Genomic DNA, 26,565 nt, shown 5'->3' with positions numbered 1-26,565 from the left:
ATGGAGAGTACTTTTGCATTTGAAGGCATAACTAATGGCACCAACTGCTTGTCTCTGGTATGGCTTGTGTTTGAATATGTGGAGAAGACAGATTGGTCAGATTGTAAAATTCATTGTAATTGAATGTGATTTGATATGGTCAGTATAAGTTGTTATTGGTTAGTGTGGGTTGATAAGTGCAGTTTTTTAAAAATAAACAGCCTTAAGATTCATGGGGTGAATTAAAGAGAATCAATGGATTGAAATAGCTTTTAATCCTTTTACAGATAATTTAACTGATTTAGATTTAGATCCATTTCTAATTAAAAAAAATTCTTAATATAGTCATAAAAATTAAAAAAATTCTTAATATAGTCGTAAAAAACAGATACAAAAAATTTAATTTAAAGACACTAATTCACTTACATATCAATACAATAACTTGTAAAAAATTCAACACTCGTAGAAAGATAAACAAATTAGAAAACTTGTAAAGAACCTTTATCTATGACAAAATTGTCCTTTACTTTTTCAATCCTGATTAGACTTTCAAGCTTCTTTAATGTTAGCTTGGACAACTTATCAACTTGTCAGTTATTTTCGCTAAAAATATGTCTAAAAGAATTGGCCTAAAACTTTACTTTTAGCTTTTGAATATTGTCTTTCCAAAAATACATGAAAGCACTTGGAACTGAGCATGTCCATTTACCCAATCAATAATTACCTTGAAATCACCAAAGAATTATTAAAGAAAATCCATTTTTGAGTTAAAAGTACATTAAACCCCCTAAAACTATCAATTATGCTCTAGCGTTTGTATCATAGCCTCTTCATATTGAAAGAATCTATGATTTTTGTTTACAAATATTTGCATACCTCATAGCCTCCTCATATTAAAGTATATATGATTTTTGTTCACAACTATTTTCATACCTCTTCAACATGAAACCACCCAATCAATAATTACCTTGAAATCACCAAAGAATTATTAAAGAAAATCCATTTTTGAGTTAAAAGTACATTAAACCCCCTAAAACTATCAATTATGCTCTAGCGTTTGTATCATAGCCTCTTCATATTGAAAGAATCTATGATTTTTGTTTACAAATATTTGCATACCTCATAGCCTCCTCATATTAAAGTATATATGATTTTTGTTCACAACTATTTTCATACCTCTTCAACATGAAACCAACTGACCTGCACCATCAAGAAAACCAATAAGAAACTAGTCTGAAAATTGAGGTGAGAAAAAGTATCTGGCTACATTGTGCATATATTCTCTATGAAATTCCTTAAAGTAACCAACAAATTTGAAACTAACAATTCACGCAAATATATGTGAGTTTTGATCCAAATATATGTGTTTTTTCAAATAAAGCACAATTCCTTTGTCTCCAGATGCATTTATCACAAAAATATTAAGAACTCTAACTTTGTTAACTAAAAAATACAACTTCAATAGACTCTCTTGAAAGGTAAAATCTTCCCAAACAACAGAAAGTTTTAAGATCTATAATATATCCTTCCACACATGTTTGGAGAACTCACACGAAACAAATAAGTGATCAATATATTTAGTTTTTTTTACTACAAAGGACACATAAGCTAGGACCACAAGCTCCCCTCTTTATGTAGTTTTCCCAAGCCAATATCTTGTTTTCAAGTACTAGCTAACTAAAGCACTTGAGCTTTAACGCACAAATTCATTTCCAGATATACATATGCCACCATTTTTCCTTAACAATCACAAAGGAATAAGAAATTGCTTCATATGCTTCTTTAGTTGTTACCAAACCAATGGATACATTCCAACTCCATACTATTTCATATTTCCTTCCTGTAAAATAAACACCATATTGTGACAACTCATTTATTTATATATGTTCTAGTCCTCTATAAAGATTCCTTGAAGTCCCAAATCACTAGCTTGTAATTACCCACTAATTGTTTCATCCAATGTAGGTGTTTTTATTTGACAAAAAATATAAAACCATTTCTATTTAAAAGAAGAACAAGATCCAAGGCCAACCTATAGAATTCCTCTCCTCCAATAAATGGATCCAAACCTAGAAGGATGTCTTTTCCATCTCCAACATTCTCGAAATTCAAATAAAAGAGTCCATTAAATCTCTCCAACTGTTTGAAGCACATGAATTAAGTTTACAAGGTTTCCTAATCTAGTCAATAAGAGATAACTTCTTCAAGCATTTGGATATCATGACATCACTCCAAAAACCAACCTCAGTAATCACTCTCCACAAACTCTTCACACATAGAGCTTTCCCAAACTAGAGGATATTTTAAAGGCCTTACGCCTAGATCTTTTGGAAGTGATAGACTCTCCCAACTGGCTAAATGCACTCCTTTATTAGCTTTATTACCAGACCATAATAAGTTGAAAATTATTTCTTGATTGATTTTAATATGTACTTGGGAATCTTAGATGGAGAGAGCCAATAAAAAAGTATGTTTTCCAAGAAAATTTTGGAAAGTGTCATCTTGCTACCAAGAGATAACCATCTGAAACATCAAATTTCCACTTCCTTTTCCACTTTTTTTATAAGCCAAAACCAAACTTCCTTCAAATAATTATTTGGATTTATAAAGTAACCTAGATTCTTAAACCCTGAACCAATAGAGTCATGTTGGAAGGGTAGCAAGAATACTATATGAGATAAGGTTTGTTCTTCTACAAAATGAGTTAAGAAGCAAGATTTTTGACCATTGATTTCCATTCGAGATGCCACACAAAAAAAATTGATGAAATTATTCAAAGGCTGACCCTTCTTCCATATATGCTCTCCCAAATAGTAGCACATCATCTATAAACAATAAATGACCTATAAAAATCCTAGTAGCCACCTTTACCCCTTTGCTCTTTCCATCCCTCTAAGCCTTGCCAATAAAATTGCTCAAGCCTTCCATGACTAATAAAAACAACAAAGGTGATAGAGTACACCCTATTTGCAAACCCCTATTGCTTCTGAAAAAAAAAGGGAAATACATTGATAAGAACAACAAAATTATTTGAAGATATACACCCCATTATCTAGTCTCTTACCTCAAGGCCCAAACCAATTTGTAAAAGTACAAGTCTCAAGAATCCCCAATCCACTCTATCATAGGATTTGAGTAGGTCCACTTCTATAACTAAAGCTTCTAGGTTTATAACTTTGAATGAATGTAGACATTCTCGTACAACTTCCACAACATCCAAAAAATTTGACGATTCTCTAGAAAACCAAATTGTTCCTTTGTCATGCAATCAACTAGCTTACTTTTAATTCAATTAGAAATCACTTTGGCAATGATTTTTTAGACCAGATTAAAAAGAGAAATTGGTCTAAAATCATTGAAATATGGGGGGATAGAGAATTTAGGTATTAGTACAATAAAAGTTGTATTGATGGCACCATACAGTTTCCCAAGAACTCTAGTGTCCTCCACAACAACCAACAATTATGAACCTAATAAAATGGGAACAATAAACAAAATATTGCCATGCCCCCGTGTAAGGATGACACATACAAATCAAGAAATGGTCCAAATGTTTTTGCTCAGTTATCCCCACCTTCCATTCAATACCCTTGGTAAATGAAGCAAAGAATAATGTGGTAGGGTTCAATAGGAAGTGAGTAATAGCCATGGAAACTCTACTAGGTTTTAGGGCTTCCATCTCTGGGTTCAGTTTGGAGGAATATGGGTTTTATGTTGGCAGTAACATTTCTATGTAATATTTTTCAAACTTTTCTTTTGGACGGGGTTCAATGGTGGATAGGGATGCTCATACATGAGAATAAGAGGATGAGGTTTGGGCCCGAGATGGTATTTTCGGGTTAGATGATGACCTCAAAAATATGGACTCTTCTAATTTGGTTTGTGGCTCTCGAGATATTGGTATTGAAAGTAGGTGCTTACTTTCTCCATGTAAATTGCAGGTTCATGGGTTGGCAGCTACTCTTATTACATAATTAATGTGTTGATAAAGGTAGGGTCAGCTGGGGAATTATATTCAACATAAAAACTAGTGGCTTCCTCCCCTGATAAATCTTTGGACATTTACCTGAAGAGACTTTACTCTCTGCGACAGAAGAAGAGAGGGTTCCTATCTCGTGAGCGCAAAGCACAAAAGACATATTCATCAAGGGAAAAGAAGCTATCATTAATGTTGGTGAAGGATGTCAGTATGGATAGGGTGGAGAGATTTTCCTCTAGATATCTCATAAGCTGGATCAATTTCAAGTTTATGAATTGGGTAGAATGGTAGAATAGATTTGTGTGCATTGGAAACCCATTATAGGTTATAGCCCTAGGGTTAACCTGTTGGTCAACCATTGGTTATGCTTCCAATTCCTAGATATGGAAGACTTGGAAAAGGTCATGTCTAAGCCTTGGATTCTTGATCATGGCTCTCTCATTCTGTGCAAGTAGCACCCTAACTTTAATCCTCTAAAGGAAGAGAGATTTGTGTGTCACTTATGGCTCTTGCTTCTTTGGTTCCCTTTAGAACTAAGGTCTTGGAAAGCTTTTTTGGATATTGCTAACAAGGTGACTGAATTTTTGTATTTCGGTGATAAAAGTCTCTTGTGAGCAATCAAAAGAATGGTATGGGTGTTAGTAGAGTTTGACATGGCCTCGTTTTCTTAGTGAACTAGATATTTGCTGGGTGATAGGTTTTTTACTCAACATTCATATTACTAGAGAATCCTCTTTCACTGTCTGTGGTATCAAGCCATAGGTCATCTGAAGGACCATTTATCTAATGTTTCAAGGTGACCATTAAGGAATTCTCCTAAGATTCCTCGAAAATCCTCCCATGTTATTTTTGTGAAGCCTCCAAACATTTTTTCTTTTTAGGATGAGGATTTTGATGTTTAGAAAGAGGGAAAGCTTATCACTTCCTTAGATCAACATCAAGTGATGAAAAATCCTCCTATTAAACGAAGTCATGAAGATACTTTCACGGTAAGTTAAATTTTCTATTCCCAAATTACTATAATTATTTATTTTACGAAGAATTAAAATTCCTTGTAAATTTTGAAGAAAATTTTATTTTGGGTCTATGAGAGAAGGTTTTTTTTATCGAGGGACGAATAATGAGTCTTAGGTTTTAGAAAGGGAAAACTTGGTGTCTCTCAATGATAATGTGGGGTTTGATGCTAGGGCTTCTAATTCTACCCCTACGTTGTCACCTACTCTTCTGGGTATGTTTCCTTTCGACAAATTAGGGCTAATCTCTGTGGATGATCTTAAAAAAATGATCATTTAAAGGAGAATGTAAAGGTTGGTTTGGGTCATGATTGATTCCTCTTGAAACCTATATTCCCTCCTCTAAATTTGGGTTCCCTGTATTCCTAGTGAAGGTGTTGAGTTGTCAAACTCATTTTTGTTAGTGGATTCTTTATTATTGATCCAATATTATGAAGGGAAATAAATGACATACATATTTATAACCAAAACACATAGATACAAAGAAACTTGACTTCTATTAACAAATGGAAAATGTTGAAACTGTATAATTGAAAAATGAAAACAAAGTATCTTGAATGGTGGTAGCTTATATCTGAGAAGAGATGTGACAGTTACATGCCTTCGCTAAATTGTGTTACAATGAGGCTCAGAGGTATTTTTATCATAAAAAAGTAATGTGAAACCATAAGCATCCAAAAACCTAACCCTAGGGGATGAAGTGCCAAAGGCTTTTGGGCCCCAATGGGATAAGTTGGAATGTCAACTTCCCAAGGTCATAATTTTGGTATATGAACTATGTTTGGCATGAACAATTTCCTGTTGAAAATTTATACCTGAAAAGTACATTTTTTGACTACCGATGGCAAGCATAGACTGCCATTGTCTCATTACTCAAAAAAACTTTCTTTAGGGCCTCAAAAATGCTTTGGAAGTTCAGGACCTAGAAAATATAGAAATAACTACCAAAATAGAAAATTGTGTTATGAGACAACGGAATAGGTGGGTGGCCACTGATATCTATCAATGGTTTCCATTGTGTTTAGTGCATCCATGAGATGGGGAAACTTTTGTTGAACTTGGCCCCTAGTGAGCTACTTGCCTTGGCACAAGAGTTGTCTTGCTTTGACAACCCAATATAGTTGGACCTTTTGTTGGCGAGTGCTCTTAAGATGTGTGTCCATGATCTCGTCAATTGTGGCCTGTTCAATGCAATCTAGGTTGAGCTCTATGAGTGTTAATTGCTCTGTAATTTCTGATGTGTCCAACAATGGTAGAAAGTATGGAGATTTTTTGCACACATATAATTGGATGGTGCCAATTAGTGGTATTTGAACATAAAACATTGTAAGCACAAAAGGGATAAGCCTTAAAGTAAAGAAGCATAATCCATTATTGTGTGCTTTCTTAGTAGTAAACAACAAAAAAAACCAACTCAAAGTCCTAATTATTCTTGAAATTGTTTAAGTGGGTTTCTTTTGAGACGGTTACACCCAAGAACATGCCATATAATTAAACTTGAGCAAAGATTGCAGTGAATAAATACATTTTCACAAAGGATTTGGGTTGGTGAAATTAGTTGGTTATAAGTCCCTTGTTTATAAATTAGTGTCAAACCCATCTTAATTGATTTAATAGCAGTTGAATGTTTATTTTATGTGTGAAGGTTAACTATCTTCTTCTTCTTCCTTTTTGTAAGTTTGGCAATAGTGAGGCTACATCATGGTCACGTCCAAGAATAACACTTGAATACAGCAGGGAATTGAACCGGTGACTTAACATCTAGAAGTGCCTTAAAAGCACACTTGATCATTGTCTATCCAATGCCGCGTGGATGGGTGAAGGTTAATTATGACTCCTAATGAAATAATATAATCATTTACAATTACTTTGCTAAAATATTTTAATTTGAATATGATACAATGATTCCTATAAGTATTTGTCGGGATTTGGTTTAGTGATAATTTGGAGAGATTGTTGGTTATGGCTATTAACATTATGGATATAACTTTCAAGCATATTATTGTAATGACATTAACCTAATATGAAAAACATTTTCCTAAGATTACCATTTATAAAGAGCGAATTCCCCATTTGAAAAACAAAGATTAAACTTTTTTTAATATTTCCAAATTAGAAAAAAATAACAATAAGATCTTATAAAATTTGGGAAAAAAATATTAATGAACTACTTTGTTGTAAGGAAAAACCCTCTTCAACAAGAGGTTAATCTACTACTAAGTGTGATATGTTGTCTTAGATATGATATTATGGTTGGATACTACTTCGAAGCACATGAATTTATTGGAGGTAGCCTTAGTGATGACCATAAGAAATATTGGTTTGCTTGCAAGCACTATTAAGTTGAAATTGCCTTTTCGTTTTATAGGACCTAAAACTTTGTCCAATTTGCTAAATACTTATCTTCCTGGAATGTAAAGAAAGAGACCAACAAACTAAAACCTAAATAACATCTAACAAAAGTAAAAGTCTACCACTTATCAACCACCAATAAATTATTTTAAATAACATAATTCTTTAAATAATTACGCCGTAAGGCGTTCCCTCTGAGACGAACTCCCCTCCATGCCACCGTGTTTCAATGTGGGCCGTTAAATGGATTGTTAGACGATTAAATCATCTCCAACCATTAGATCATCGTGAAAAACGTTTTGAAGTCTGAAGCGACACAGGGAAATTTTATAGGTTTGTCAAAGTGGGTGGCGGTATTCAGACCATTTTTGGTTTGGATTTTCAGATTTTTGGAGCGGCAGCCCATAGTGTCGGCGATGATGCAGAGACTGTTTGCAGAGTATGTCATTTGACCTCTGATGGCAGATCAAGTTCTGGAGACCTGATTATTATTGGTTGTGGCTGTAAAGAGGATTTGAGCATCGCTCATCGGCAATGCGCAGAGACGTGGTTCAAGATCAGAGGCAATAGGTAGGTCTCACATCTCATACATGAATTTTAATGTTTTACAGAAACCTCACAATTTTTGGCAGGAGGGGAGGGCTATGGAAACTATTATAATTCATGACCTATCACTTTGAGAATTTTGTACTAATATAAACTGAGAGTACTGACAGTAATGGTTAGGAGTACCTACCTATCGTTACTCTTTGAACCCTTTCTATCAGTACCTTGTTGCTAGAACCACTTGTTGCGTGTTTCAGACATCCAAAATTCTCTCTGTGGCAATTTTCCCGAAGTTTTACTGTATAACTCAGGCATGGATGGCCTTACACTCTTTGCTATGGTGGATAACGCTCAGGCGAAAGGGGCTTCAATGAATGTAGGCTTTCACAGCTTGAAGAACTGCCCATAACGTTATTGGATTTGAGCTTTGTTAAAATTTGACCATTTTAGTCAAGAACCGACATTTTGGGTAATACCATTACCCATCATCAATGCGAGAAAGAATGTGCCAATGCCTTACTAAAATTTTAACTCAATTCGAATCAAAAAATACCATAGATGGAAAGGAACTTACCTTCATGGAAAGGATTACTCATTAAAGATCTTTAGCTAAGCTCTGCCAGGGTTCCTGACAGGACAACTAAATGAGGTCTTCGTCAACCCTTGGTCCTGAATGTCAACCCTGGAGCAGTCAGGTAAGTTGTTGTGCCGACCTTAGTGGGTTGGGATAGCCAACCTTTTGCAGAGCTCAATCAAGTCTTATGCCTTTACGGAACTTACCTTCTAATGCGCGTTTTCTACAAATTATTAGTCTGCAATTTTCAAATTTTTCTGAGCAATGCTTACATGATAGGATAGAACCAATGTATATGTCAAGTGAAGCTTATAACAAGTTTCAATTGCATTTCCCATGCATGTCAGGATCGGGTCCAACGTGGACAACAGTATTTCCTCCAAAATCTATTGCTAAGAAATAATGTTGGCTTTAAACTAATTGCAATGGCAAATTATCATAATACACAGGAATTTGTGGAATAATTTTTGTGGATAAATCTAAGGCTATTTCTTCTTTGTAATGGCAAAAAATATGAATGCTCTTCTTCAAATTATTGAATGCTAAGTTCTCTTGAGAACTTAGGGAAATCCTGGACCAATAGAAAAATAGATTAACCAGTGACTCAAACAAAAACCTATGCCATTTTTCTAACTGTGAATATCCAATTAAGTCGTAAGTTGAAAGAATTAGTTCTTTTTAGATTATATGAATTTGGGGTATCTCAAAAGGTATCTAGAACTATTAAAAAAATTGGTTAACTAGTGACTCAAACAAATACCTATGCCATTTTTCTAACGGTCAAAGTCTGACTTGGAACTGTAAAATGAAAGGATTGGCTTTTTTTCAGATTATATGAATTTGGGGTATCTCAAAAGGTGTCTAAAAACAGGGACAATTCTATAGAGAATGAAGATCAAAAAGCGATTTTCATGAATGGCACAGAGAAGTAAGAGAGGACTTGCAGAAGTACCCTATAGTAATCTTGTACAACTGTGTAGACAATTTTCTTCAGCAACATTTCCAGTCCAAAACAACACAGTTCTGTTCTTCAAAATTCTTACATTTATCCAAACTCGCTGAGTTCATGCAAGGGTAAAATTTTTCATCCTCTTTTATATCTTATTATATAGATTTACTACAAAAATGATGAGGTGCAAACTTCAATGCTTATTACAGAAAGGGAAATGAGGGAAGGCCGAAGATTGACGAGAACAAGACTGTCCAAGTAAGAACAGGTGGTATCTAAAGGCACTGGTTAAACAATGTATTTACCATTAAGCCTATATATGTAACATTCAGAAACATCATACTTATTGTCCATTTACAATTTATTGCATGTTATAGCTCACCCAAGAGTTAGTCTATTGAAAGAGGATCTGCCAAATGGCCATTAAATCTGGTTCACTGCGTCAAAGATACTCATGGTGGTTCCTAATCAGTTAGGATGTTCCACAAAACTTTTACAAGCAATTAGAAGGTTTTCATCTTTAGAGTCCGTTCTGCTTGGTTGGGACTTGGCTATCCTTATGTCGATTGTAGATTGAGTGGAGTTTGCTTGACTCCCATAATATCCATCACAAGTTTTCATTTTAGGCGCTCCTTGGTTGGGACCTGACCATCCTTACGTATATTCTGGAATATTCCTAAATGCGGAGGGACATGAGTGATGTCAACTGTTTAAATTTGTTTATTTCAATCAAATTTTTAAAATATTTCAGAATCTGCAATCGAGTTACCCTCAGATTTAGGACATCTACCAAAGTCAATCTACCACTCAATTAGATTCTTAATTTAGGTGGCAAATCCCCAACAACTTCATATTCTATTATATAGAAGAGCAATTTTTAATTCATTTAAAACTAGGATCATTCATCTTAACCTCAGAATTTTTTAAATCCATGGAGAATATCTAACCCTAGGTCGATTATTCACTCTTTCATGCAAATTTGAATGTATTTTTATTATCTGTGCAAATCTGAATGTGTTTTTATTATCTAGATCCAAAGTTAAGGTCACTCTCTAAAGCTAAGATCAGTTTGTATTAATTTGTTTATAGTTGTTATTCCAAAGTTAAGATCAATTTGTATATAGTTATTTAAATATGGTATTAAAGTTAACTTATACTTTCGTTTGTATTTTTTTCTTTGAAATAAGATTGGACTATTTGTTTTCCTAAAAGCATATGTAGAAAGTGTTGCACATCTTCCCCTCCTAGGCTATAGAGCACCTAACGTCTCTGCAATATGTGATGAGAACGTTGAGAACATGAGAATTGCATTATTTAATGGGAATTTTGAGAACATGACAATCCTTTTGTTTGCTTGATACAGGATTTGTGAGATTTGTGGTGAGATTGCAAAGAATGTTGTTGTGGGGGAAAGTATCCAACTCGGAATGACCCTAACCCACTCTAAGGGTGACAGTTCCTTAGCAACAGCTGAAAGCAAAGCTATCTAAAGTTTCTTCTTTATGACATGCAAGAGATAAAAGGAAGAGATCCACTTACCGATGTCTTGCGCAAATGGTCGATCCAATCTCCTTTGATTGCCGCTTGCTCCCAGCTCCAAGTCTTTTCACGGGCCCAGCTACACGAGATCCTGCAAACAAGACAAAGAAAGGAAACTACAAGGGGAATGCATTCATAACTGATTCAAGGATTAGCATAAATCAAATACGCAAGTAAGACAATACATCATTGAAACACATGCGAATAGAAGAACCTCAAATGCTTTATTAATATATGGAAGTAAGGTTCAGGCGGTGATACAACCATGAGAGGTCCAATCCAGCATCACCTTCCCGACGGAGAGAAATCTCTTCTTCACCTCCCTCAAGCAATCACCCAATGCTCACAACTGTAAACCAACAACAATTCTTTGCACTAAATTCCGCCCCCCTAGATCCCATGGGATGAGATCCTTATATAGAGTTTTGGAGTGAAGATAAGTCAGCTTGATGTGTGACTTGTTGTCCTCTTCAACTCCAGTTGTTCTTCAGTTCTTCACTCGGAGTTTCTGTCTTCCACTTGGAGTTTTAGAAGCTCTTAACTCATCATTAGACGAATCTTATCATCAAGTGTCTTTTTAGAAGCTTCCTGGGCACTGGCACTTTGAGAAAAAGATTCCTCCACATGTCCAAGTACGCCCAACGCAGGTAGCCTTTGTTCTACTTGCTATGCAACGCAGGTAGCCTTTGTTGTACCTGCTATGCAGCGCAGATGCCTAGTGGAGCAGCTGCAATGATCCAAAACTGACCTGTTTTTGAGTGTTTTTCAGTGGAGAACTGATTTGCAGTGCTGTGGTTTGCTGACCTTGTTCCTCTAAGGGTAAGAACAACATGTTTAGGGACTTTGGATCCCTTAGATTATTGACATTTCATGCTCTATGCTGTAAGGCACAAAAATGTCTATAACAGTTGCCCCCTAAAGTATGAGGTCGTTTATCGGGTGAAATGCTTTATTAGGAGGATCCGAAGTTCATTCAATCGCCGGGAGGTGACCTGTAACAAAATACAATACAATACATTATCTTTCCATACTTTCTTTTCATGATCTAGCTGATGTGGGCATTTCCCATGATCAGCTTTATAAATACATTTGCCGTACATAAACAGACGATCGTCTGATAAGAGACGGATAATTCTCTGCTTTTAATTATCATCCTTTTAGTAGGATGCTCATCTGCTGCACATGTCTATGTTTTTATCTCCTGAATATATATCGCAGCCCGGATGGATGAAACTAGATCCGGGGTCTTCAAACTTGTTCGATCTTCACTCTAGTACAAGTCGATCCATGTGAGAATTTCTTGAAGTCGAACATGGAAAGACATCGCTTGATTACCAGTCAATAATGTAAACTGTTAACAAGCGCAAGAGGAATCACCGATAATGATGATGACCCTCAAGGTACTGCAGCACAATTCACGTGGTGTGAATATAGGATCTGACGTCGAACACCACGCAAAGTCTCCCGGTCGAAGGTCATTAATGTATACCTATCGCCGGAAGTGAGAAACTTGCCATTGAGGCATGCAAGCTTCAAAGTACTGAGGGGGTGTTCCTAGATCAACTTCTTGGATAATGAGCTGATGTCGACAAGAAGTGATCCGTCAAAGGAGGGCCTTAATGAATCCCACATCAGTGACACGGAACGGAGCTAGTGATGATGGTGAAAACGATCTGTGAAATATGATTCAGGGTGGCGGTCATGGAAGGATGAAAGATGATGTATGGTAGTGGATGGGACCCGGTTGACACTTTCTGAATGACATCTCTTGAACATATAACGACACTGATGTGATGGATCGGTAGCATTACCCCATGTATGGATGGTATGGCGAGACCATGGTGAAGGGACCGGTGAATGATAATAACCCAACCCGATATTTACGGAGGCCAAAAGTGTCATGTTCAAGAGTGACTTGCTACCATTAAGCTTTGAGGTTCTTCCCAATTTTTCCCCAGTCATTTCTGACCAGTACCTCTTTATTTTTGTCAAGCTTGAGGAGGATAACATATGCTTGATCTATAACCTGCCCTTCGGGAAAGCCCATCGCTATGTTTTAACGAGCCTAGCGATAGGGAAACTCGTTCTTGTCTAAAGACAAGTTTGTCGCTATCTAATATTTTTAACGAGCCCAGCGACAAAGACAACTCGGTCCTTTTCATTTTTAGAGAGTCTGAAAAGGGTACATAAAGTGGACTCCAGGGGTCCTTTTTCGTCATCTAATCCCTTAAGTCCGAAAAAGTATAAAACAATACAGAAGGGATGAATGTTCGATATCTTTATCGAGTCGAACCAGACAAGCGCTCGATATTTTTGTGCACTAATCCCTCAGGTCCAAAAAGATTAAAATCTAGAGGAGGGATAGCTCTTCCGGTCCTTTTAACGAGCTGGAAGGCCAAAACTCGGAAAACTTTTCATTTTTTTTACGAGTCAGTGAAAAGAGCTCAAAGAAGACTCGTATTTTGAGGAACGAGTGATAAACAGGGATAGCAGCAGATTCCAGGTACAGGTTGGAATTTTCCAATCACGGCAGTATTACAAGGATGGCTAGGTGAAATCACTCTTCGCAGCTGTTCCTCAAAATAGGTAAACAATCAAGTGGATGTGAATGATCGGCCAAATGAAAAGTGGAGGTGACGGTGCACAAACACGACCAAGGCTTTTATGGCTGATGAATTTACGGTCTCAAATGGTTATTTACCGGTTCATTTTTCTTAATGAGCTTGAACTCCGGGGGGAAGCTTGCTCACATGTGCGTTTATTTTTTTAACGAGCATGAACACTTGCAAAAACTGCTCGGTTTTGCGTTTATTTTTTAACGAGCATGAACTTTGCCAAAACTGCTCATTTGATAAGATCAAATTCATATTTTACCATGACTAGCTTTTTCTTTTTCAGAGATAGTACTGTATCATCAATTGCTGCAACAAACTTTGTTAGAAACGGATAACATGAAGTAAAAATACTAATATTCCACTTTGAATTATGTAAAAAGCAATTTAAAAGATGTTTTTACCTCTCATTTTGCCATTTCGTGTGCATTTGGTTTGTTGGAGCTTTGGAGGTGCCTCTTCCTCTTGATTTTTCACCAGCTGATTTCGGGAGATTCTGTGGACGATTTTCAGCGTCGTTTCCACCAGGTAGGAGCTAAACCCTAGCTCTATCTTTTCATGGTCTTATTTCTCAGTTTTATGCTTGTTTTCCTGCCCCCATGAGCCCCTCGAGTTTCCTTAGGGCGCTCTGCCATCAGCGCAGGTACCCTATATCGAAACCTGCGTTGGGGGTGCTCATTTCCAAAGGCAGTTTGTCTCCCAACGCAGGTGAGACCCTTCCCTACCTGCGTTGGGCGCAGAAAACATCTTGGTTGCACAATTTTTTATGAGATTTTTGCCATTTTCTTCACTGAGTCAGGGATCTTACTCCTCCTCTTGTTTGTTTTGCAGAGTTTATTGGAGCAGAATGACTCTTACGTGGCGAGAACGAGAGCATGAAGAGGAGGACATGATTGCCCTCCATGATCCTGTTACCGTGAGCGCGTTGCGGAACTGTGGCTTGCTAAAATTCTTCCGCATATCTAGCATGAGGGCACAGATACGTTTACTGCAGTACCTGCTTGATGCTTGGGATCCTGTTAACCAAGTGTTCCAGATTAGGGGCAAGTCCATCCCTTTGACCATAGTGGACATTTACTTCTTGACTGGGTTGTCAAGGCGGGGTGCCCCCATTTCCTTGTCCGGTTCAGCCCGAGGGAGTGATTCCGTGAAAGATTATATCCGTCAGTATTACAGGGAGGGATCTCAGCCGAGCAGAGACGGCAAGATCTCTATCTGTGATGTCACTGACAGGTCTCTCAGGTCTATTCTGTACATGATTTATAGGATGGCCGGTAGTGCATCCCCTCATGTTGCCAACAGGTCATATGTGCAGCACGCCCTGGAGTGTCTTCAGCCGAAAGTTTTTAACTGGTGTGATGCAGTACTGGTTCAGATGAAAAACCAGTTGACCAAAGTACAGGACAGGAGACTGAAGAATTTTGGCTTTGGTTCAGTTTTGACTGCCTTCGCTTTGGAGAAGATACCCCTGATGCAACCTCAGTACATTGTTCTCGACTTGCCCTCTCCCACTGAGCCACGCATGCAGAGGTGGGTTGACCACATGGCTAGACATGCGGGTCAATCTAAGATTACTTTTACTGATGCCTTCTTTAGGTGGTTTGAGCGGCAGGATATGGCTTTTTCCAAGTATCCATATATTGGCATGGACTTCCGAGGTGATCCGGATTTGGTACTACCGGATGGCGAGCAGTGGGGTGATCTTGGTAAATATTTTGACCTTATCACTGTTTACTGTTTTTATTTATAATGTCTTTGTGCTTTACTCTATCAAGACTCTAATCAAACTCATGTGTGCATGCAGATGTGGGCCCTGTCCGTCCAGCAGTTCGTCCGAGAGCTCCGGCCGCTGCCCCCGCAGGGGAGGCTCCTGGGAGAGCTATTCTCCGTGACCTTGACTTGGCCGAGACTCTTACAGCTGTGCAGGAACATGTCGAGGGTCTTACCCTTGGGATTCCGGATGTACGGATCGATGAGTTGCCTCTACAATTGCAGCGACATACTGTCGGTGTTCCCAGACGATGGTCTCGTCTTCTGCGCATGATTGCACAGGCCGTGGCATGTTATCATGAGCATCACTAGGTTAGGGTGCCCCCCAACCATTTTTGAGTTTTGGGGTCATATGACCGATTTTGTCTTGGTTACAGAACATTACATGTAAACCGTAAACAGTTATGTATATTTTTGATTTTCGGGGTTTATTCCAGTTTTTATGTGATCCATGTATGAAACATCGATGATGCTTCTCTTTTTATCAATTTTGCAGATGTCTATCTAACACATAGTTTGCTAATGAGTCGGTTAATGTGTTTAAGTTTCTGGAAATGTGTTGATATTGGATAAAATCAAACTGTCTTTCCAAGATTTTAACTCTTAGGAACTTGCGATAAATAGCTGGATCTCGGACAGAGTAGGTACCATTGAGCTGTAGTACCACGAGCTGTGAGTCTAGCCTGACGACTAGCCGGCGTATGCCATGGGTGATGGCATCAGAGAGGAGCTCTATCAACGCGCTATACTCAGCGATATTATTTGTTGATTGACCAATACATACCCCCCTGAAACTCACTAACTCGCCGCTTGGGTTAAAAATGGCCCATGCTGCAGAGGATAGGTTCCTCGAACTACGACTCGCTCCGTCAGCATATCCAACCCACGGTTCCAATGGATTTGACATCTGCAATAAGTGTAAAAAGCGGATTACTTAAACCGGAACAAACGCTTTAGCGAAAACAAAAATGTAACAAAAGCATACAGGTTACTATTAGGCATAGTAACGCTTAAGGTACAACCCGTTGCGGGGTTGCGCCAGTGGAACTCCGTCATAATCTACCAACTCGTAGGCACCTTTTGCTAATACACTTTTAACAATATAAGGGCCCATCCATAAGGACTTGAATTTCCCAGCTCCCAATTTATCGGATTCTTGGTCATAAAGCAAGACCAAATCCCCTTCTGAGAAGACACGAGGTTTGACATTTTTGTCGAACTGCGCCTTGACTTGTTTCTTATGGGCTTCGTTAGCCAAAGCGGCATCACGACGGGTTTCATCCAACTGGATTAACTCCAAGAAACGAGCTTCTTCTTCTGAGGTTCCGGGGAGGAGATCAATTGCGAGTTTAAGGGACGAAATTTCACACTGGATTGGTAGGATCGCCTCCAGGCCATACACCAGTTGAAACGGTGTGAACCCAATGGCATTCCTTACCGATGTTCGGTAGGCCCACAAAGCCGAGTACAGGATCAAATGCCATCTTCTTTTGTGAACCCCCACCATCCTTTGCAGCATGCGCTTCAGGACCTTGTTGATCGCTTCAACTTGTCCGTTAGCTTGCGGATAGTACGGAGTAGAGCTGTCGTGAGACAATCCTAGTTTGGCAGTTAATTCAACCATCATGTGATTGCGAAAATGCGATCCATGATCTGTCACTATGGCCTGTGGCACGCCGAATCTAGCGACCACATGATTAAAAAAGAATAGGGCTGATGTTTCACCAGTGTTATCCAATGTAGGCATCGCCTCGGCCCATTTGGTAAAATAGTCAACCGCGACTATAATATACCCATGCCCCCCGGTCGAGGTGGGGTTACATTGCATGAAATCGATGCCCCATTTGGCGAAAGGCCCCACAGCTATTATTGGCTGTAAAGGAGCGGGGGGTCTTCTGTTTTTGCTATCAAAAATCTGACATGCATGGCAACTTCTAACTGCGGTTATGCAATCTTTGAACATGGTTGGCCAGAAGTATCCTGCTCGTAAGATTCTTTGTGCTGTAGCATATCCAGATTGATGCCCCCCACAGGTGCCTGAATGACATTCATTTAGGGCTTTTTCGGCTTCCTCATGGGTTAGACACCTTCTCAGGACCGTATCGACACCACGACGGTAAAGCGTATCACCGACGATCATGTAGTCTTTTGCTTGGTATCGAATGCGTTTTCGTTCTGAGTGAGAGGTGTCTGGCCGAAACTTTTGGGTTTGGAGATAAACTATTATATCTCCATACCACTCATCACTTGCTGATATCAGAAACAAACTTTCGTCCACGATCGATTCTTTGGACGTTTCATCGTTGTACGATGACGGGAGATCGCATAATAATTCTGCGAAAACTAAAGCTTTCTTTGATTTGGATTTCACAAATTCCAGATCAAACTCTTGAAGGATAGCTATCCACTTTGAATATTTGCCCCCAAGCAACTGTCGCGACAGTATATAAGTCATGGGGTTGCTATCTGACAATACAGTGGTCTTCCTAAAGAGGACATAATGTCGAAATCTTTGAATCACTTGAACAGCTGCTAATGCCAGCTTTTCAACATGAGAATATCTACTTTCCATATCATTTAAGTTTTTACTTAAATAATATATAGGGTGTTCAATTCCATCGACTTCTTGAACTAAAACCATTGCAATGGTCATATCTGCTGCAGCCAGATACAGGTTAAAATCCCTTAGATAGTCTGGGGCGTACATTAATGATGCTTTGACTAGTGCTTCTTTCAAAGCATCAAAGGAAGCTTGTGCAACCTGGTCCCAGACGAAAGGTACATCCTTTTTCAGGAGACGGGTATAACCTTTATCAAGTTCTGCGTAATTTGGAATGAACCTCCTCAGAAAGTTTGCTTTCCCTTGGAGTTTCTGAATCTGAAGCAAGTTCGAAGGTGGAGGCAAATTAATGATTGCCTGCACCTTGCAGGGGTCGAGACGAATCCCATCCTTGGAGACTATAAAGCCAAGTAAACGACCAGAACCGACGCAAAACACACATTTGTGCGGATTGAGTCTTATCTTGTAGTGTCGGCAACGTAGAAATATCGCTCTTAAATGATGCGGATGATCAGTCCGCTTTTGCGAATGAGCCGGAAGATCGTCGAGATAAGGTTGAACGATGTTCTTGATGTCATGGAAAGCATAATTCATTTCTCTCTGAAATGTCGCCCCTGCGTTCTTTAAACCAAAGGGTAATTTTCGATAAGCGAATGTGCCCCACGGACAAATAAATGCAGTCTTTGACTGGTCCTGTGGGCGGATATTAATTTGATTATACCCGGAAAATCCGTCCATAAACGAAAAGATTTCACATCCGGCGCATTCATCAATTATCTGGTCGATGAAGGGTGTAGGGTAGTTGTCCTTTGGACAAGCTTGATTTACATCCCTATAATCGACGCACACTCGTATTGTTCCTTGTTTTTTCATAACTGGGACAATATTCGATACCCAATCGGTTAGAGGAACCGGGTAGATGAAACCAGCATGGAGGAGTTTTTCAACTTCTGCCTTAATAGCAACGGCTTTCTTGGGGTGTACCTGCCGAAGCCGTTGTCTTACTGGTTTGACATCAGGATACATTTTAATTTCATGTTCAACGATACTCGAGTCAATGCCTGGCATTTCATCATATGACCAAGCAAAGACATCTCTAAATTCGCGGAAAAGAGCTTTATATATTTCTTGTTCTGAAGGGGAACAACCTTTGCCGACATAAATATTCTCTACAATGTCTGTTTTGGTCGAGATATTTATGGCTATAGTCTCTTCTATATTGGATAGGTTTCTCTCGGAATCCACCGTATTTACAGTATTTGTTAGGAATTCAAATACTGAAGGGTGATACAGGTCGCCTTGAGTATCTTCCTTTGGAAGGGAACGATGGTGGTTATCATCCCATGGTGCCCCTTCAATCATCATTGATTGCAGGATTCCTTCGTCACTTGCATGCACTCGTGACCAAGGATCCAAAGGGGTACCACATTCTCCTGACCTATCTACCCAAACGCTTGACGAGCATTGATTTGGGCTCGCCTCCCATGCCTGAAACATTGATTGCTACAATATTTCGATTGGGCTCGGGTGTAACACCATTGCCCGATCCATGATGACTTTGTCTTTTGCGACCTTCGTGGAAGATATCATGTTGCAGGTGGCCACCAATGGTACATTTCCTATGTACATATGATTTGGTAGCGAGAAAGTCCCCATCATTGTGGGGTCTTTCAACAGGCCTACTCCTATATCTTGAATTGAATGGTCGCTTTCATGGATCATGGGAATGCTTCCCGTAACTTGTGAACCATTAAGGAGGAAGTTCTGTTGGTCGACGACCGTAATCCCTCCTTCAAACGGGAAAGCGATCTTCCTAAAATAAGTCGACACGACAGCTGCCATGGCATAAATCCATGGTCTTCCCAGTAGGATGTTGTAATCCAGATTTCCATCTATGACTTCAACATCAATCTCTACTGTTTTTCCACCTAGTTCAACTTTCAAGTTACTTAGGATACCGTAAGGGGTATATGTCCTACCGTCGAAAGCCTTTAGTGTTGTCGAAGATCTCGACAAGGTTGGTGACCCTAGCGTTTTCCAGCAGCTCATTGACATAATACATGTCGATGCTCCCTCGTCAATAATTGTTCTGTGAACAGTTTTGTTGAGGGCCTTCACTTGAATCAGGAAAGCCAGCTGAGCTGGTAACTGAGGGTCATACCCTTTGTGATCAAAGGACACAAGATTGGAATCCTTAGGATCAACCCCCCCTATTGCCGATAACAATGCCTGCCTCTGGGATGGACAATTTTGTAGTACTTCTAGAGTCGACATAGCGGATGGCGATTGAGCCAAATCTTCTACTATGTTATAATGTTGCGCCGCTCTGGCACGAGGATTAAACGTCGACTTGTGTACTACACCCCTAGGTGGTTTTATCGTTAATTCTGGCATTATGGGTGGGACAACTTCTGACGAAGTCGTTGTCGAACTACTAGGTTGATCTTTACCTTTTTCGTTTGACAGTTGCGGATTCCCGTAATCTTTGCTCCTTGTCGAAATCAAAGCATCATTTTGCTGCTTGGAGATCGATAACATTAGCACTTGCGACGGGGAAGCATTTCCACTATCAACCATATTTTGACCTGGTTTGGGAAAAGGATCTGTCAATACAGCTGGGTTCTTTGGACTCTTAAAGAATCTCTTGAGCTCAGCTTTGTATGGACATTCTGTTGTCTTGTGATCTTCGTCACATATCGAACAGGACCATTTCTTTTTCCCTTTCTCAGGAGAGTTCGAAGAAGTTTTTTCAGGTGACGGATCATCCTGTTGGTTCTTCTTCCCTTTGTTTTGCTTCTTCTTGCTTCCTGGTTGATTGGTTTCTTTGCCTTTATCTGCTGATATGGCATTTACTTCCGAAGCAAGAATCTCTTCATGGGCATTTCGATCTGAAGTCTTACGGGCTTTCTGAGGCGAAGCCTTTTTCGACTTCGCGCTTGCAGTGCCAATCACGCCATCTCCGGCATGAGAGTCAATATTCGATTTAGGAGGGGGAGGAATTGAAAATTCAGGTCTGGGGGCATCAGGTATCTTGTCATAGAGCGTGCCAGACTGAGTATATACCAAGTCTAAATATTGAGCACGAGCAATGACTTGCTCCTCTGTTACGACTCCCCCCTTGGCCACATCCTCCGTTATAGCTGGAAGTAGTGACTTTATAAACCATTCAGCTAGTAGCTGATCAGGAACGTATGTTTTCACCATCCTACGACGGCGACGCCACTCATGTATATGATCAGATATGTGAGTAGCTGTCGTTTGTTTGAAGTTGGTCAGTATCTCGGTTCCTGTTTCATACCTGATAGGTAATTGAAAATGGGTTAAGAAAGTCGTGGCTAAGGAACTGAAATTGTCGAAAGAGGCTCTTGGCAATTCTATATACCATTTGGCCGCCGGACCTGTCAATGTCCTCTGGAAGAGGCGAAGTCTTATCGAATCATCGTTCAGAGTGTTCGATGAACACCACAGATGAAAGGTCATGACGTGATTCGACGGGTCTTCACCTGGATTTCCATTGAATTTAGGAATGTCCGATGGAAGTTTGTGAGGAATCATGGGCCACCAAGGGGCGTAGGCGATAGGATCGTTTGTCAACCGATGTAGATCGGGTAACTCCAGAGTTGCCACGAATGGCAGCTGCTGACTCAAGTTAGGTGAAGCGTACCCAGGGTATGACGGAATTGCCTGAGCAGTTGGCCTTTGCATACCAGTATAATGTAATTGATGCTGATATGATTGATACGGTTGATGGACTACTCCACTATATAGTGGTTGGTTTTGACCGTACTGTAAGTATGGTTGTCCATTGTTCGCAAAAATCTGCTGCTCGGTACCTTGGTACACTTGCTAGAACTGCGGTTGTTGATACTGCACTAACCATGGTTGTGACGCCATTGGTTGTTGTGCTATGCTTACCATTGGGCCAAGATTAGGGGTAAGGGTACCCGCTTGTGCTTGTGTTGCTCCGCCAGTTGGCGATTGTGGTTGAGTTGCAGGGTCAAAGGGTTGTTACATTACAACCTGAGAAAACTGAGGTTGACATGCAACAGGTATTATTTGAACTTGCGACACAGTCACAATAGCTGGTGTTGTCGGGATGTTCGTTATAGGCATCTGTTGTTGCATAGAATACACAACTCTTGGTTGCTGGGGCAGCATAGGTATCCAACCACTGGTAGTTATTCCAGTATAACTTGGGTATGGTTGTGAACTCCCGTATGGGTAACCTCCCGGAGGAGGTAATGAGAAAGCATATTGCCCCCCATACGGTGGGGGTCCGGAACCGAGAGGATTTATTACACCTCGAGGACCGGGCTGTCCAAATGGATTCCCGAAAGGATCGATTTGTTGAGTTCCAACATAGGAGTTACCGGGTATTATCCCGGGAGAACAAACAGGAACAGACCATACTGTCGTCATGGCCCCCGAAGGGACCCCCTCCGGCTGTTGAGAGTTAGGGACAGATGGTGTACCGGCGAACATTGTCGGAATGACTGCAGGGAGTTCTGTTGTCGCTGTGTCACTTGGCACAGTCCTAGATGTCGACGGTTGTTCAGACATTTTTAGTCTATCCAGAAAATTGCCTAATGATTCTTCAAGAACTTCTCTGGGTGATATGCTAGCTTCTGATGCAGTAGGAAGTAGAGTGATCCCTGCTCCAAAATGTGTTGGAGTGGTTGCTTGCGGATCTTCTACAATCTCTTCTATTGCGGTCAGACCGGGTGGAAGAGGAAGACCGTCAGGTCCGTAGAATATCTCTGGTGCCGAAGAAGGGGTTGTTTCGACAGCGACAGTTGTTTGAGGAGCAAGACTCTCTGAACCGATCACTGATGGACCTGATTCAGTAACACAAGTATTTGCTTTCAGACTAGGATCAGTGTTACTGTCCTTCTGGGGCTGTTGAACTTCTTCAATAGGGGCAGGGTTTCCAGAAATGTTTGGAGTAACTGGAACCTCAGATGTCGTTGGAACACTTGTTCTAACTTTGACAGGAGATTTGGAACCAGTTGAACGAGGTCGCTTTGCCCGGGTTGTTTTTGATTCCGGGGACAAAGACGTTTGTCTCGTGTTCCTCCGCGAACGACGGTTCATCGATTGACTTTCTTCCACGATTGCGGATTACTTGATCAACCAACAATGCACAGGGTAAAATGTGTTTTCGAATTGAATTAATTTTAGACGCTTTTAAGACACAACTTGCTTTTTCATGTTTTCTAGTCTCCTTCGATGTATTAACGAGCCCGAAGTGACAAATGCTCGGATGGACTTTTTTGGTTATAGAGTTTGAAAAAGGCCAAAATAAACTACTCTGGAGTTCTAGGCAAGGGTGTGCCAAACCTTTCGCGAAACCACAGAATACGTTTTACGGTACGAGTGGTCGATCTTCGTGAAAGCTGTGTTCACTGCATCGCGATCAGTAGGGCGGCCGACACGGCTTCCTATGGATAAAGGCTTTGTTCCTATAGGGGTCCCCCAATATACGCGACGGTACGCGGGGGCACAAGTCCGTATTAGTGCTATCGTCCCTCAGGAGGAATCACCCACCTTCGTAGAGATCAACAGTCACTATGTTTAATGACGCCGGTTCACGTCTCTACCTAGACCTCTACTGTGTTTCGTTATGTTTCAAAGCGTTGTTAGATAAATTCAGTTCTTTTTAGGTTGATCTTGCTTAGCAGTTTGCCTTTACGGATCACCACGTGATGTATGATACAACTCCTAAATGCAGTCTAAGAATGATAAGCAAGCTTTTTCAATTCTTTCAACTTATGAAAACCTTAACTACTGAAGGAAAAGAAAGACATCATCTTTTCAAACAGATCATAGAGCACACATTGATGCACTTTTCCTAAATCGACATGCAAACTGTCAAAATGCACATGCACAATGCAAGTATTTCTTTTCTTCTTCCTTAATGTTGATGTATTACAAAAAGAAAGCTGTTGTATAATTTCGAATTCGATTTCAAGCGGAAGCAAACAAGTTTATGTCCAATAATCAAAAGAACACCTTAAGATTCACTCGTTTCAACACAAGAAATACAGAAATTCGAACCATATAACGAAAGCAAATGTTCAAGCAGCTATGAACAGCAATAAACTAGCTCTTAGAATCACAACGACACTTTCTCACAGGTCTAGATCCAAGAGGTCACAGCAAGACTAGTTCACTTTCGCTACGGGAAACTGTGAATGAAAGCAAGAAATACAATAAGAACAATCACGGTTTCTTCATACAACTGAGGCAGAATGAAGGCAAAGAGAAGTGGTTTCAGCTGGGTATACAGGTTGACAACAGGCTGCAAAAACAATACTGAAAACTGGGCAACAGACAGTGGGGAATCCCAGTTGCACAAGGCAAAACTGGATCAGCGCAGGTGCTGCACTGTCAATCTGAGATGCAGCGCAGGTAGCCCCTTTGGGACCTGCGTTGCAGTGCAGGTAGCCTTTGTGGCAGCTGCACTGATGAGACAAGTCACGTCTCTCTCAGATTCCGGGTCACAGTTTGCTCAAAAATGAGCGGTTTTTGGCCAAATCAGAGGCTGTCAGTCAAGTATACACTAGAGGATGATTAAAGGAAGATGAACACTATCACAAAGAGCTAAAAAGAGTCCTTGTGGATCTGCTCTTCAAATCATAAACAGGCCCAGCACTGGGCTAGAGTAGCTGCCCTCTACTTTGCATTCGAAAGACTCGAATGCAGTTCGATTCGGTACTCTCTTTGTTCAAGAAATGAATAGCAAGAAACACAAGCTACCAACAAGACACGTTCCCCAGTGGAGTTGCCAGTCTATTGTGGGGGAAAGTATCCAACTCGGAATGACCCTAACCCACTCTAAGGGTGACAGTTCCTTAGCAACAGCTGAAAGCAAAGCTATCTAAAGTTTCTTCTTTATGACATGCAAGAGATAAAAGGAAGAGATCCACTTACCGATGTCTTGCGCAAATGGTCGATCCAATCTCCTTTGATTGCCGCTTGCTCCCAGCTCCAAGTCTTTTCACGGGCCCATCTACACGAGATCCTGCAAACAAGACAAAGAAAGGAAACTACAAGGGGCATGCATTCATAACTGATTCAAGGATTAGCATAAATCAAATACGCAAGTAAGACAATACATCATTGAAACACATGCGAATAGAAGAACCTCAAATGCTTTATTAATATATGGAAGTAAGGTTCAGGCGGTGATACAACCATGAGAGGTCCAATCCAGCATCACCTTCCCGACGGAGAGAAATCTCTTCTTCACCTTCCTCAAGCAATCACCCAATGCTCACAACTGTAAACCAACAACAATTCTTTGCACTAAATTCCGCCCCCCTAGATCCCATGGGATGAGATCCTTATATAGAGTTTTGGAGTGAAGATAAGTCAACTTGATGTGTGACTTGTTGTCCTCTTCAACTCCAGTTGTTCTTCAGTTCTTCACTCGGAGTTTCTGTCTTCCACTTGGAGTTTTAGAAGCTCTTAACTCATCATTAGGCGAATCTTATCATCAAGTGTCTTTTTAGAAGCTTCCTGGGCACTGGCACTTTGAGAAAAAGATTCCTCCACATGTCCAAGTACGCCCAACGCAGGTAGCCTTTGTTGTACCTGCTATGCAGCGCAGATGCCTAGTGGAGCAGCTGCAATGATCCAAAACTGACCTGTTTTTGAGTGTTTTTCAGTGGAGAACTGATTTGCAGTGCTGTGGTTTGCTGACCTTGTTCCTCTAAGGGTAAGAACAACATGTTTAGGGACTTTGGATCCCTTAGATTATTGACATTTCATGCTCTATGTTGTAAGGCACAAAAATGTCTATAACAAATGTCACAGGTGTTAGTGATGCAGTGTTCTTGGAAGAGTGGAATGACAGAGATACAGACAACTCCTCAGGTGAATCACCAAGATGCTGGCGGAGTCGGCCTCTCTGCAACTTCTTGATGGCTTGCATGGTTGTTGCCTTCATACTTCCATGGTTCTTTCGGGTCTCTATGTTCTAATATCACATTATTTCTCCTGTACCAGCTGCAAGTTTGCTTAAAGCTTTTCCTGCAACTGCAAGGTTTCTTAAAGCGTTTGTTGCAAGTACAAAGAAATCTGGATCTGTTTTGTTCGTGGGATGTGGGAGTTCAACGAATGCCATAATTTGAAAGATAGATTTGTTAATAGGGAAAAAAAAAATTATGTTTGTGAAGAAGGTATCTTGTGTACATATTGTATTCTTCTGAAGTAAGATTCAAAGGTTTATATAAAATAGCAACTTTCTGGCAGTCCGATTGACCCCTGCAAAATGGTGAAAACATGTGAAAACAACAAATTCTTCCCAAACACGTTGTAGTCACACTTTCAAGGAGTCAATCATTAGGCATTGCTAGTTACACCGTAAGGCGTTCCCTCTGAGACAAACTCCCCTCCATGCCACCGTGTCTCAACGTGGGCCGTTAAATGGATTGTTAGACGATTAAATCATCTCCAACCATTAGATCATCAGTGAAAAAAATTCTGAGGTCTGAAGCGACACAGGGAAATTTTATAGGTATGTTGAAGTGGGTGGCGGTATTCAGACCATTTTTGGTTTGGATTTTCAGATTTTTGGAGCCCAATTCCCAATTCTCAGCTTCCTGCTTCCTGTCTTCTGATTCTAGTTCTCACATTTTCGTATGTCTGTCTTCTTGTCTGATTTGGATCAGCAGCGGTTTTTGGTGTAGGA

General features: G+C 40.0%; 1 protein-coding gene and 1 non-coding gene across 2 annotated transcripts; both read left to right on the top strand.

Moving 5' to 3' along the window:
* On the top strand, positions 1–25,911 carry LOC149154581 (uncharacterized). The gene is made up of 5 exons (XM_089444169.1): positions 1–95; positions 7,657–7,893; positions 10,756–10,795; positions 18,664–18,671; positions 25,696–25,911. Exons 1-5 carry the CDS (start codon positions 1–3, stop codon positions 25,853–25,855), a joined length of 540 nt encoding a protein of 179 aa, XP_089300295.1. The 3' UTR covers positions 25,856–25,911.
* LOC149154582 (U6 spliceosomal RNA) lies at positions 3,431–3,535 on the top strand. The gene has a single exon (XR_016263868.1). It is a non-coding gene; the product is annotated as a U6 spliceosomal RNA (small nuclear RNA).
* Positions 25,912–26,565: the final 654 nt, after the last annotated feature.

Source organism: Pinus tabuliformis, chromosome 9, assembly GCF_031772625.1.
Source record: "Pinus tabuliformis cultivar Carrire ecotype Pingquan chromosome 9, CPIR1, whole genome shotgun sequence".
Lineage (NCBI taxonomy): Eukaryota > Viridiplantae > Streptophyta > Pinopsida > Pinales > Pinaceae > Pinus > Pinus tabuliformis.
The sequence above is the reverse complement of the archived record's forward strand: the minus strand, read 5'-3'. Positions and strand labels throughout refer to the sequence as shown.

What these genes read in the sequence shown, in the direction of transcription:
- LOC149154581 (XM_089444169.1), top strand. Translation starts at nt 1, where the DNA reads ATGGAGAGTACTTTTGCATTTGAAGGCATAACTAATGGCACCAACTGC. An exon ending in TATGTGGAGAAGACAGATTG is followed by an intron (nt 96 to 7,656) that starts GTCAGATTGTAA and finishes GAAATTTTATAG; the next exon opens with GTTTGTCAAAGTGGGTGGCG. An exon ending in TTCAAGATCAGAGGCAATAG is followed by an intron (nt 7,894 to 10,755) that starts GTAGGTCTCACA and finishes TGCTTGATACAG; the next exon opens with GATTTGTGAGATTTGTGGTG.